This window comes from Pseudorasbora parva, chromosome 2 (assembly GCF_024679245.1).
Source record: "Pseudorasbora parva isolate DD20220531a chromosome 2, ASM2467924v1, whole genome shotgun sequence".
Classification (NCBI taxonomy): domain Eukaryota; kingdom Metazoa; phylum Chordata; class Actinopteri; order Cypriniformes; family Gobionidae; genus Pseudorasbora; species Pseudorasbora parva.
Genome location: NC_090173.1, coordinates 11,171,559 through 11,185,461, shown reverse-complemented (window position 1 = coordinate 11,185,461; position 13,903 = coordinate 11,171,559). Strand labels below are relative to the sequence as shown.

Here is a 13,903-nt window from a genome sequence, read left to right as displayed (position 1 = left end):
GTCTTAAAATGACAATAATATAGTTTATCGCAATTATTTCGGGGACGATATACCGCAAAAACAAAAAGTAGTTATCGTGACAGGCCTATCCACAGCTTTGTCTATATTAATAATATCTTGCTAGAAATTACATCAAAAGTGGAAAGCGTTGGTCAAAAACATACACACAGACTGATTACCAAACGCAACTTTAAGACACCTTTATTTTTTAAGCTTAACCATCACAGAATTGAAGTTATGGAACAGGCAGGATTGTTTATCTTAATTTTTTTTAGCTTAACCGTTATGGAGGATTGTTGGATATCAAAGGCAGTGAAGGACGAAAATCGATCAGATGAAGTTATCTCAAGAGACAGGAAGTGAAGCTAACTCTGGATTCGGACATGCCTTGATGAAAGCAGCGTTTTAGGGTGTGTTCACACTTGGCATGTTTGGTTGGATTAAAATGATCCCTAGTGCGATTGCTCTGTCAGTGCGGTTCATTTAAATAAGTATGAACGCTGCAATCTGAGCAAAAAACAAGCGGACTGATACGCTGGAAATATTTGTTGTGACCACCCTTTGAACAGGTTTTGTCCTATAGGTACACTTGCACAGTTTTTCATATATAGTAAAGTTGTAAATGCTAAATGTAGATTTCAAACTGTCTAGTATTTGAATGTGTCATATTTTCACAACATGAGTTGCTGACTTCTGCGCTTTAAAGCTACACTGCGTGATATTTTCCCCCATCTAGCGGTGTAAAGGTATATGACCATCCAGCGAATATTAGTTTCTGTTGCTCTCAATTCTGATTTCGTTTTAACTCCTACGGTGGCCGATTTAGTCCAAGATTAACATGGCTTCCAGTTCGACCTCGTCCATGAGTGCCATCGAGTGTTAAAACGGGAAAGGCAAAGCTTGAATTTACGGGTTTGTCCCTCTTTGGCTAATGTACTTTCAAGATGGAGGGGCAACATGGCGACCGGCATTCGAACCCCTCACCCGTATGTATTTTCAATGGCATATTATAAACTTACGAGAATACTTTATTACTTAAAAGAAGTAAATATACATTAATGAGCACATATATTTTTTAAGGAACTAAGTGTTTTTAGCTAAGAATAAACTAAAAAAGTTACACAGTGTAGCTTTAAAAATGCAAATAAACGTCAGTAAACAACAACAACAAAAAATGAATGAATTGCAGTCATGCCTTCTGGTCTAATGGTTTTTATTGTATGAACTTTATAGGGAAAATGCAAACAATCATCTGCGATCACAAGACAAAGATTCTGACACAAAGTAGAAATATTACTTTTTTTTCAATTTGTTCTAAATGTACTCTGTACAAAAAAGTGCAAAACTATTATTTGTCACATAAACAAAACAAAAATGTATTCAAATGGCCCAGTTAAACTTGTGCAACATCACAATATAGTGATATAACACATTAGTTTGTCTTTTCAAGTAAGTTAGACACACAACATTTGCACATTGCCAACTTTAAAGGGTTAGTTCACCCAAAAATGAAAATGATTTCATTAATTACTCCCCCTCATGTCGTTGGACACCCGTGAGACCTTCGTTCATCTTCAGAACACAAATGAAGATATTTTAGTTGAAAGCTGAGAAAGGCTTCAGAAAGGCCTCCACTGGCATTCAGGACATTCCCACTCACAAGACCCATAAAGGCACTAAACACATCGATACAAAGTCCATCTCAATACAGCGGCTGCACAATAATGTTACAATGCCACGAAAATAGTTATTGTGCGCACAAAAAATAAAAATAACGACTTTATCCGCCAAGTTATTGTCTTCCGTGTAGGTCTCGCTCCTCTTCCGGGTCACGAACGGCGGATCATATTCTCGTGCATGCGTCGAGTTCACGTCAATAACTTAGCAGATAAAGTCGTTATTTTGATTTTTGTGCGCACAATAACTATTTTCGTGGCATTGTAACATTATTGTACAGCCGCTGTAGTGAGATGGACTTTGTATCGATGTGTTTAGTGCCTTTATGGGTCTTGTGAGTGGGAATGTCCTGAATGCCAATGGAGGCCTTTCTGAAGCCTTTCTTAGCTTTCAACTAAAATATCTTCATTTGTGTTCTGAAGATGAACGAAGGTCTCACGGGTGTCCAACGACACGAGGGTGAGTAATTAATGACATCATTTTAATTTTTGGTTGAACTAACCCTTTAAACGACAAAAGGTTACAATTTGTCCAGCAACTTTGTCATCAGCGCCTCGAACCCCTGCTGAGCAGACCGTAGTTGTGCTAGAGTCTCGTCATGACGCCGCTGACAGGCTTCTTCTGAGTCCTGCAGAAACTGCATCAACTCACAGTCCACCCTTTGGCGCTTAAGAGGCGGCGATGGTGGAGAAGTTGGTGGTGTCGATGTGGAAGTTGGTGGTGCCGTGTCACTGCTGCACTGTCCTGATGCTTCAGGTTTGCGCACATTCAGACCGACTGATGTGCCGACGACAGGAAAGACCACTTCATGCTGCCCTTTCAGAAGGGCGTCCATTTCCGAATAAAACTTGAAACGGATACTCCCCTTCTCTCTAGGTTTATTGCTGTCTTTTATTTTTTTGTAGGCCTCTATAAGTGTATTCCACTTCCTGGCCACCTTGTCGGGGCAGAAAGACTGCAAGAAATGTGTGGACAGCTTATCCGCCGCATCTCTCCACAGATGCTTTTTGCTGCGCATTGCCGATTTCAGCCGTGCATTCAGCTCTTCCAGAGTTTTGGGGAGACCTTCGCCTTCTCTCTCGATGTGCTGCCGCATAAGGTTGATCAAAAACAAAGTCTGCTCTTTGCTGAAGCCGTCATTTGCTGGCAATGGTATGAGTGATGGTAATGCAGCATCGCTGTTCTCCGGGCTGCTTTCTGAAACGCGTATAAAAGCGGCAGGTTAGCAAGCACAACATTATTAGCATTCATATTATTGTTATCTACACTGCAAAAAATGCTCTTCTTATTTTTCTTGTTTCCAGTCCAAATATCTAAAAATTCTTAAATCAAGATTAATTTACTAGATAAGTCAAATTACATCAGATATTTTTGCTTGTTTTCTGCGGGGAAAAAATCGAAGTGAGTTTGTGCCTTAAACAAGCAACATGATCTGCCAATGGGGTGAGAAAAATAATCTTATTTCAGTTTGGGACGGAAACAAGAATAAGAAATAAGAATTTCTCTCACCCCATTAGCAGATAATTTTGCTTGTTTTAAGCACAAACTTACTTAATTTTGAAGAAATGAAGCGAAAACAAGGAAAATATCATTTTACTTATCTAGTAAATACATGTTGATTTAAGAATTGTTAGATATTTAGATTAGAAACAAGACAAAATTACTAAGTAAGACGAGCATTTTTTGCTGTGTAACCTTTTACGGTGTGCAAGTCTTCAGCTTCAACCATGTTTATCATGATTGTCATGTCCTCATTTAAGTAGTATGTGGTGGGGTCTGATGCCGTCTGGTACAAGGGCCCGGTGAATGCAGTGCTCCTCTGGGGATCCATGAACATGTTCACGTTGTTGTCCAAATATACTAGAAAAAAAGCAAATGCTGTTTAACAGATCGTTCAGGCAAGTTTTTTTTCCTTCAGAATTTACTCACCCTCATGTTGTTCCAAACCTGTACGAGTTTCTTCCTTCTGATGAACAAAATGTTTTGAAGAACAGTTGACAGCACCGATGGCATTTTTATCCTGTTATGGAAGTCTATGGGTAAACCTAGGCGATTTAATTACGCCCCGCAGCTCAGGCTGGAAACCTGTACATATCTCTATCCTGCTTCTGTTACACTTTTGCAGGAACCAATCACAAACCGGCTTATTCACCTGGTGCGCTATTGGCGGTTTAACACAATAAAGGATAGAGAAGTATTGGTCTGATTAGTTGAAGGACTATCCAATTGCGTACAGAGTCATTTGAACTATGCCCGTTGATCACGCCTCTTGTGCTCTGATTGGTCGAAGGACTATCCAATTGCGTACAGAGTCATTTTAACTATAGCCACGTTTCGACCGCAGGAACTTTACCCAGGAACTTTGGGTGGTATTTTGCGTGATCACGCAGTAATAAACACAGAGCAGACTCCCCAGACTAATGTTCAATCTTTTAAAGATTGAGCTTGGTTTGATCCACTCTAAAAAATGCTGGACTAAAAATAACCCAAGTTGGGTTGAAAATGGACTAACCCAGCAATTGGGTTGTTTTAACCCAGCGATTGGGGTGTTTTAACCCAGCGATTGGGGTGTTTTAGCCCAGCGATTGGGTTGTCTTAAGCAACATTTAACCCAACAACTGGGTTAAAACAACCCAATTGCGGGGGTTAAAACCACTCAACTGTTGGGTTAAAACAACCCAATTGCTGGGTTAGTCCATTTTCAACCCAACTTTGGTTGTTTTTAACCCATTATTTTTTTAGAGTGTGATGCCAGACAAGAAGTCAAAGGGTGCCATCAACTATCTGGTTACCAGCATTCTTCAAAATATCTTCTGTGTTCAGCGGAAGAAAGAAACTTATGCAAGTGTGGAACATCTTGAGGGTGAGTAATGACAAAATGTTAATCTTTGGGTGAACCGTCCCTTTAAAGGATTAGTTCACTTCATCTTGTCATCCACGGTGTTCGTGTTTTTCTTTCATCAGTCGAAAATAAATTAGATTTTTTGAGGAAAACATTCTAGGATTTTTCTCCATAGAGTGGACTTCGGCTCGTTACGTAATCACAAAGAGAGTGACCAGAAATGAGGTAATATGATTCTAAAATAAAGACCTGATTTCATAACTGGATTTTTGTATAGAGAAACAAATAGAACCAATGACTGTCAGGGCTAGGAGACAAACACAAATCCTTGAGCCACTATTGTTTATGAATACTTAAGAGCTTACACATTTCCAAAGAGATGGCCTTGAAAAATAGATTCAATAATTTTTTAGATACTGGAAATTAGTATCTTGAAATAAAGTAGTTGAATATATTACCATCATTGTCAAACAGCTGGTTTACTAACATCTCTCCATTACTGAACCAGTTGAAGAAACAAGGATTTCCTCATGTAGAACATTTGTGGTGAGAAATTTGTAAATAACTCCCCAAGCCAAAAGCATTTGCTGATGATGATGATTGGAGAGTTTTATAGGAAGCTTACTAATAGAAATTGCACATGATTACGTAATCGTGGCGCAGAGCAAGAGGAGCATTTGTGGTTAAAAAGTAAATACATTTAAAAATGTTTTTTTTTTAGAAAATGAATAATCGTTTCACTTAAAAAGACTTATTCCTCGGCTGGGATGGTGTCAAGCCCTTTAAAGCTGAACTGCAATTCGGCCCTTTAATCATTGAAGTCTGCTATATGGAGAACAATCCTGGAATGTTTTCCTCAAAAACTGAATAAAGAAAGACATGAACACCTTGGATGACATAGGGATGAGTAAAATATCAGTACATTTTAATTCTGAAGTGAACTAATCCTTTACATCACAGCTGTAATGCTTTGTGTTAGTTCATTCACATGAATAAACATGATGATGATAACTCTCCGTGTTCAAAAAGTCATTCAGAGATAAACCGTGCACAATTTCAAAACCTCCGAACAGCCTATATGCAAATTTAGATCATACTCGGAAAACTTTGACAGATCGAACCGAGTCATTTGCTCTTTTTGAGTCGGTTCTTTTTGATTCATTCATTTCGAACTCGTCTGGACATGCTCATTTGCTCATTCGGTGCACTGCTGCGTGAGGAGTGTGCTTGCGTCATCAACCAAAAACTAAAGTTCGATTCCGTGATACAGCTCGGAAAACGATTCGTTTGGGAATTGAACGAATCGCACAGATTATGTCAAAGTATCCACAGACTGAGGTTGTACAGTGCTGTGTGCACCACTGAGTTTGAGACACAGACAAGCAGAAGCACTATTATAATAATATTCCTACAGTTTCACGTACTGTTGAGGCGCTGAGCAGCCATTTTGCTTTCTGAAGTCGGGGTTTCTGCTGTCGTCTCGGTTCCTCCGAGTTCCCCCTCCGTCTCATTCTTCAGGATCAGTCGCTGCGTTGATCGCAACACGGAGGATATCAGTATCCTAAGTCGGAGATAAACTGTGTTTAAGTAAAGACTACAGTCACAGTAAATATCTTTAATGAAGCATGTATCCCATGTAGCTAATGAAATCGGAATTATTATAACGAGCCTTTGTGTGCTGGTTACAAAAACGACCTGTTTAAAATGCCCGTTTTGAAAAGCAACCCACCTTCTGCGCCTCCTTTCTTCTTCCGTGATGTTTTTTAGGTGGACTTCGTATTTGTTCTGTAGTTGTTTGTACTGCGAAACTGGAAGCACAACAAAGGTTTCCTTGGACGCCTCCATGTTGGCTTTTCCGACTTGCGTTCCGTCAACTCGAGTGTGACGTCATTCCCAGCTGCGACATCCTACTTCCGAGGTAAATGGACGGAGCGCAGCATTAACCCCTTCACACCTGATTCTCCCACTGAGAATCATCAATAATTTTTTATAGTAGCCTATAAGGTACAAAACATGTTTTAGAAGACTACATTATTAAAAATTGCTACTTTTGTAGACAAAGGTCTCAGATAATGAACCATGTAAAGGAACAGGCTTATTTCTAAATATGTTTTCTAAAAAGAATATATTATTTATTCACTCAATAACCCTTAAGACGCACACTAAAAATCATGCTAATTTGATTTAATCTTTCCAAAACCATTGTAAAGTCTTCAGTGGTGTAATACTAGTGTTCAGTATAAAGATGCTAAGTCATAAAGAACATTCTTGGTTTACTTTTTGTTTGTTTGTTTGTTTATTTTTTCAGACTATAAAAAATATTCGACTATATTTCAGACTATTATGAACAACCCAGTTTCTAAATTCCTTAATTCTCCTTCCTCTTTTTAATATTATATATCACACGATTGACAAATGAACAAAGAAAAGCATTTGGCAAATAGAGAGAGAAAAGCGTTTGCCAAATGCTTTTTTAAAAAGCGATTTAAAATGTGCATTTAAAATGATTTATTAATGTACTTTTTATTGAAAACATGAATTAAATAAAGAGTTTTAAACGTGTCTATATATTTATACTTTTAAAAATGTTTTATTTAATTTATAGCCTTTTAACAACTTTACATTTGTCTATTAATTTGTCCATTTAAAAGTGATTTATTTATATGGATGTTTAAGTTTTAATTATTAAATTGACTCTTCATTTTATTTTTAAGTGGCACTCCTCCTCCATACTCAGAGACATAATATCATGTCGTTCCATTTATATTTTAACAGTTTTTAAAATTCTTTCAAAATTATCAAAAGCCTTCACCTGACGGTGTAAAATACTGACAGTGTTAAAAAGGTTGCGCTGAGGCCAAATATACAGTAAATATGTAAATAGAGTCATAAAAACAGCATTAGAAGAATTACCCATATGCAAAAAACTTTAAATCCCATTATACAGGAAACATTCTGCATTTTTACTTATTTATTTATTTAAAAGAAAAAAAATCATCCTGTATTATATTTATAAGCCTTTTGTAAAGTGGGGCCATGGGTAATGTCCTCATATTTCACCCTCTCCTGTAATACCTGTGTCAGACCCATGGCATTATACACATTTGAGTCCTCATATGTCACACACACACACACACACAGGAAACATTCTGCATTTTTACTTTCTCATAAAAACTCCTCCTGTGTGATTTATAAGCCTTTTGAAAAGTGGACACACACACACACACACACACACACACACTACCCTTAAACCTACCCATCACAGGAAACATTCTGCATTTTTACTTATTTATTTATTTAAAAGAAAAAAAATCATCCTGTATTATATTTATAAGCCTTTTGTAAAGTGGGGGCCATGGGTAATGTCCTCATATTTCACCCTCTCCTGTGATACCTGTGTCAGACCCATGGCATTATACACATTTGAGTCCTCATATGTCACAAAAACATGCCCACACACACACACACACACACATGGATAAAAAGGATGCACATAAATCAAACTTTTTAATTGTCATGCTCGCTATGTTGAGAATGGCAAGAATGAACAGGTCTTTATTTTCCAGTTTGAACAATTTTTGTTTTGTTTTTAGGAACTGTATTAGTTAGGGCCTATAAATTTGCGTGGACTTTTAAAGAAATGAATAAAATGAGAATACATTAAATAAGCCACGAGTGATTACAAGTACAAATATACAAAATGTGTTGGTTACTTAAAGGGTTAGTTCACCCAAACATGAACTGTATGTCATTAACTCCTCACCCTAATGTCGTTCCACACCCGTAAGACCTCCGTTCATCTTCAGACACAGTTTAAGATATTTTATATTTAGTCCGAGAGCGTACGCAAGTGTATGCACACTATACTGTCCATGTCCAGAAAGGGAATAAAAACATCATCAAAGTCGTCCATATGAGACATCAGTGGGTTAATTAGAGTCTCTTGAAGCATCGAAAATACATTTAGGTCCAAAAATAAGAAAAACTACGACTTTATTCAGCACTGTCTTCTCTTCTGGGTTTGTGTTCAATCCTCAAATAAAGATTCAAACGGTTCTGAATCAGTGAATCGATCAATGATTCGGATCGCGTGTCAAACTGCTGAAATCACGTGACACTGGCGATCCGAATCATTGATCGATTCACTGATTCAGAACCGTTTGAATCTTTATTTGAGGATTGAACACAGAAGAGAAGAGAAGAGACATTAATGACATACATTTCATTTTGTGGGTGAAGTAACACTTTAACCCTTTAGTATTCATCTCTATACAATGTCCATCTGTGTCAATTAGTCAGTGATTCTTTCAGTGAGACACATGGGCCTGTCCTCTTTTGATCTTTGACATTCACTCATTTACTCATTTATGAATTCATTTCCATTGCATCTTTGTGTAGTCCTAATTTCATTTACAAATACAAAGGGCCTGTTTTCACGATTTATTCCTACATGTCAGTTTCCGCTTTCTCTCACGTACCCCCTGCAGTACCCCTAAGGGTACACACACCCCAAGCATTGTGCTAATGCAGAAACGTGTTGCACAAATCATGTCATGTCAAAAAAGAAAAGAAGATAGAAACTATATTTTGCTTTAAGCCTATTTTTAAAACCCAATAAGAGTTTTATTTGTATTGTGACATTGTTTTAATGACAATGTCTACACTGTAAAAAAATATTGTTGGTTTAACTTAAAAAAGTAAGTAACCCGGTTGCCTTAAAATTTTGAGTTTATTGAAATTAAAAAATTGAGTTGATACAATGAAGGAAATTTGTTTAATAAATATATTTATTGTATATATTATTGTAAAATATTATTGTATCTGAACCACATAAAAAAATGTGATAAATCATGAAAATAGCACAATTTGGCTGCGTCATCACAAATAAAACACAATTACCCAATATGCTTACAACATTTTTAAATAATATTTGAGTAAAGTTTGTTGATTCTCAAAAATGTTCATTGTATTAACTCAAATTTTCAATTTCAATGAACTCAATTTATTTTTGAAATAATTTTTTACAGTGTATCATCATGCTTTGTTTTAATCCAGCAATAAAATGGGTATTTAACGTTTTTAATGCAGTTTAGTCATGCCAGAGTCTACTATTTTTGAAAAACTCTGAGCAAATTATTTTATTTTATTTGTAGAGATGTTTTCCTAAACAATAAATTTTTGCTGTACACTTTATTATATTTTAACCTGTCTTGCCATGAAGTTAGGCATGGCACGGTGATAAAACCACAAACGATAATACAGTTTTGCGTTCCCTCTGTCTTCCCAAATCTATATAACGTTTGGTGGCCGAGCGCAAAAAGTAGATTAATAGTTAAAATCATGGTTTATTTTTTTTCTTGTTCATTTATTTATATTTATTTGTTTACCCTTGGAAAGGAAAATCAAGGACTTACAAAAAAGATACATAACAGCTATGTATGCACTACTTGCTTTATGTTATATACACGTGTGTATTATATGATATAAAACACAGGATATAACAGGCAAATACAACTGCATCCACAATTTATTTCAAAAGTAAAAATATTCCAAGTGTTCACGAGGACAAACGAATCCCCAAAAGCGACCAGCGTCTCCATCCGCCGAAGATCAGTGCAATTCCATAGTCTCGTGACTAATTGCGTCATTACGTCGGCATTGATTGTAAAATGTCATTGGCTCTCGTGTGTCCTGTGACCGTTTGTGTCCTGCTAAAGAGTCGGGAAGATCATTTGAATGAGATATGAATGAGTGCGTTCACAGAGCAGCAGGATCATATTTCAGTTATTAAAACATTAAGATCAACTCTGTTCTTTACATGAAGATATCGTACGACTTCAGAAGACTTGCAATGGTTCAGGGATGGTTTTGAGGAGCACAACAACGAGTTTGAGGTGTTGACTTGGCCTCCAAATTCCCCAGATCTCAATCCAATCTAAAAGGAAAAGAAATCCGTAAAAATGGGGCACAATGCACTGTATTCATTTGACAGAATTTTTCATATTCATTTTTTTTTCCAGTTGTTTTTTTCTGTATTTTGAATTTTGAACATCATTGCATTATGTTTTAGTGTTAAAGGTCCCGTTCTTCGCGATTCCATCTTTCAAACTTTAGTTAGTGTGTAATGTTGCTGTTAGAGCATAAATAATACCTGTAAAATTATAAAGCTCAAAGTTCAATGCCAAGCGAGATATTTTATTTAACAGAAGTTCCCTTTCAAAGCCTACAGCGAACGGCCGGTTTGGACTACACCGCTGCACTTCCTTCAGGAGTGACGTCACTAGAACCGTTTGTTGACTAACCCTCCGCCCACAAGAACACGCAAAATAGGGGGCGTGGTCCTTTTGCTCTCGCAGGTCGAGAATAGGAAGCGCTGTTTTTGTAGAGTGTGTTTGTCGCTATGCCATTGAAACGCTGTTATTTTCATCCCGGAGTCAAATCACCTTTGTTTGGCCTTCCCACGGACGCTGTACGTAGAGATCAGTGGCTACAGTTTATGGTTAACTCGGTTCCGGAAAGTTATAATCACAATTTAAAACTATGTGCAGCACATTTAGCTGAGGACTGCTTCCTCAATCTCAATCAGTTTAATGCTGGATTCGCAGAAAGATTATTCTTAAAAGATGACGCAGTTCCCTCTTTGTTGTTTATGGACCGTAACCGGTAAGTGTATTTTATTATTTAAGTTGGTCCGTTTAACAGTTTATGTAACTCATGAGAACAAAAAGTGCAACGCTGTTTAGCTTTGTTAACTAACGTTAGATGGTAATTGAAACTAATCCAAAAAAAACTTAGCATATAAAAGTGTAGTAATTCATTCAGACACCATCGATAGACGCCCTCCCCCCTAAAAGCCTTTCTATCGCGGGAAGCGGCCTCCTTGTCATTTCAGACTTATTACTAAAAAACGAACAATGTCTAAAAGGTGTACAGAAAACAAGCTAAGGAACCCAGAACCAAAAACCCAGAAGTGTTGATAAGCTGCTGACCCAAAAAACGAGCATTTAAAGACATAAAAGTGGATACAGACACTTGAGTCAGAGCGAGACATGCTATATTGCAGTGAGAACTACGCCCACTGGAGGGGAAAGTCATCAGAGACAGGAAATATAACATATAAAACTGACATTTGATATTTGACAACATGTTTACTGCACATGTAGACATACTGAGACATACTGAGTGTCAGGATCCCAAAACTGACCCATTCTTCCTGCTGAAGCGTCACGTCTTATTGCCTGTGTCCACTTTAGTCTCCTTAAACGCTCGTTTTGTGGGATCGACAGCTTATAAAAACGTTAGTTATGTTTTTTTAGCTTGTTTGCTGCACACCTTGTCACATATCAGCTTTTAGACAGTGTTCTATTTCTTGTTATAAATAAGAAAAAACAAGGCTACCGCTTCATGCAATACAAAGTCAATGGAGAGCGTTGGATTGTCCGCCCCCCCCCCCCCCCCCCCCCCGGGCGTGGGCGTGGCCTAAATACGCTCTGTCTCTATACCCCCGGACCCCCCTAGGGACAGCCTCCCCACATTGTAAATCCCAATTTAACCACTGTTCCAGTTCACCATATGTGTGTGGATCATGTATGGCACTAAATACATTTTCCAATAAATCATAATGATTAACGGAGGCCTCACACAAAGAGTATCCTAGGGGGCCCTGACTACCTTAATCTGCCCCTGGCTGTGAGTGCGATCCCACACCACATGGACCGGTTAAAAACATGCAGAAATAGCTCCTCTACTGGCTGTAGTCTTTAGGCTCTTGCCAAAAAATCCTCCAATGACGCATAATGATGATATTTGCATCATCGGAGGATTTTTTCCAGAAATAAAATGCATAGTTATCCTGTCTCAGCGATTAGCATATGGCTTTCGAATATACTCCAGGGTTTCTACTGATACAAAGCCATATGCTAATCGCTTTAAAAAATGCATACAGTCGCTGTATTCCCAGATGTTTTCATCTTTTCTGTTTGCAACGCCAATGTCGTAGCCTGAACGAGCAGCGATGGAGAGTGTGTGTGATGAATGCTGAATCTAATGAAATATGAGTTGGATGCACTGCCTGTCGTTCTTAAATTATTCATAATGACTCGACGTCTGGGTGTTCAGGTCAATGGACGGAGTAACACGCGTCTCACAATCACGGCTGTTGTGTCTCTGATGAAACTCGTCTCTATACTCGCAGTCTTCCGTTTCATGGCCCATCACAGTACTAGCGTGCTAAATATATCTCTGCCTTTGCTTCGCTGGTGTAACTGTCTCTCTGTCTCTCAGTGGGCCTGACAGCTGTTTCCTGTACGGTGTGTGTGTCGCGATCGATGATCCGGTCACCTGTGGCGATCTGTGACAGGAATCGCAGCAGAGAGCGAGAGGAAGACGGACGGTAACGAAGGGAAACAGACTGAAGAGGTTGCAGCAACCAAAAATCATCAGATATTTACCAAGTTTGAAAAGCACAGTTGGGTAATCTGCAATGCGTTCAGTCATTTTGACAGATACAGTATCGGCTCGGCTCAGTCTCACAGTAAAGTGATTAGAACACAGCAAAAATGACTTCTTAATGAGTTTATAATTCATCTTTTTGAGTGGTTTTCGAGTAAATTTCTTGAAAAATTAAATTTGGGCCTACTTGAGAAGCAATACTGCATGAGATACTAAGGCATGTTTCAGCTGTTTCACATACTATTTTTGGTTTAATTTTTGTATTTTCTGTTTTCATTTGAATTTTAGTTAAAGTTTTAGTATTTTTCGTAATCTGTATCAGTCTTTTAATGTCTATATAATTTGTATTCATGTTTGAATTCTTATTTCGTTTTAGTTAGTCACAGAGCTGCCCTCTGTTCCCCGTGTTCCCTTTCTCAGCCCCTTTGTATAAAGAAATGAGAGCATACTTTTTTGGGGGTTTAAAAGACTATTTACTTTAAAGCTACACTGTGTAACTTTTTTAGTTTATTCTTAGCTAAAATCACTTAGTTCTTTCACAAATATATGTGCTCATTAATGTATATTTACTTAATTCAAGTAATAATGCATTATCGTAATTTTTTAATATACCATTGAAAATACATACGGGTGAGGGGTTCGGATGGCGGTCGCCATGTTGCTCCTCCATCTTGAAAGTACATTAGCCAAAGAGGGACATACCCATAAATTCAAGCTTCGCCTTTCGCGTTTTTACACTCGATGGCACCGTGTCGAATGTGAAGAGGAGGATTGCTTGAGGCTGCTATATGATGATGGAGGATCACTCTTAAGCCCCTTTCACACTGCACGTCGGACCCGCAATATTCCCGGAGCATTGCCGGGTCGCCTTCTTTGTGAAAGCAACCACGTCCCGGGATTGATTACCGAATTCGACCAGGGTCGGGAACCTAG

The 13,903-nt window shown here is 38.0% G+C and overlaps 2 protein-coding genes across 5 annotated transcripts in view; one reads left to right on the top strand and one right to left on the bottom strand.

Annotated features, from left to right (window-relative positions):
• Window positions 1–13,903, top strand: part of rbfox3b (RNA binding fox-1 homolog 3b) — a 622,784-nt gene that overhangs the window by 192,187 nt on the left and 416,694 nt on the right. The window lies entirely within an intron of this gene.
• On the bottom strand, window positions 2,124–6,409 carry LOC137050163 (uncharacterized). The gene is made up of 4 exons (XM_067428744.1): window positions 6,249–6,409; window positions 5,944–6,080; window positions 3,373–3,537; window positions 2,124–2,874 (listed from the first exon to the last, which is right to left on the bottom strand). Exons 1-4 carry the CDS (start codon window positions 6,362–6,364, stop codon window positions 2,198–2,200), a joined length of 1,095 nt encoding a protein of 364 aa, XP_067284845.1. The 5' UTR covers window positions 6,365–6,409; the 3' UTR covers window positions 2,124–2,197.

Excerpts from the sequence above, each read along its gene's own strand:
- LOC137050163 (XM_067428744.1), bottom strand. The coding sequence starts at position 6,364 with ATGGAGGCGTCCAAGGAAACCTTTGTTGTGCTTCCAGTTTCGCAGTAC. Across the intron at positions 6,081-6,248 it reads GAAGAAAGGAGGCGCAGAAG|GATACTGATATCCTCCGTGT; the intron begins GTGGGTTGCTTT and ends TCTCCGACTTAG. Across the intron at positions 3,538-5,943 it reads GGCTGCTCAGCGCCTCAACA|TATATTTGGACAACAACGTG; the intron begins GTACGTGAAACT and ends CTTTTTTTCTAG.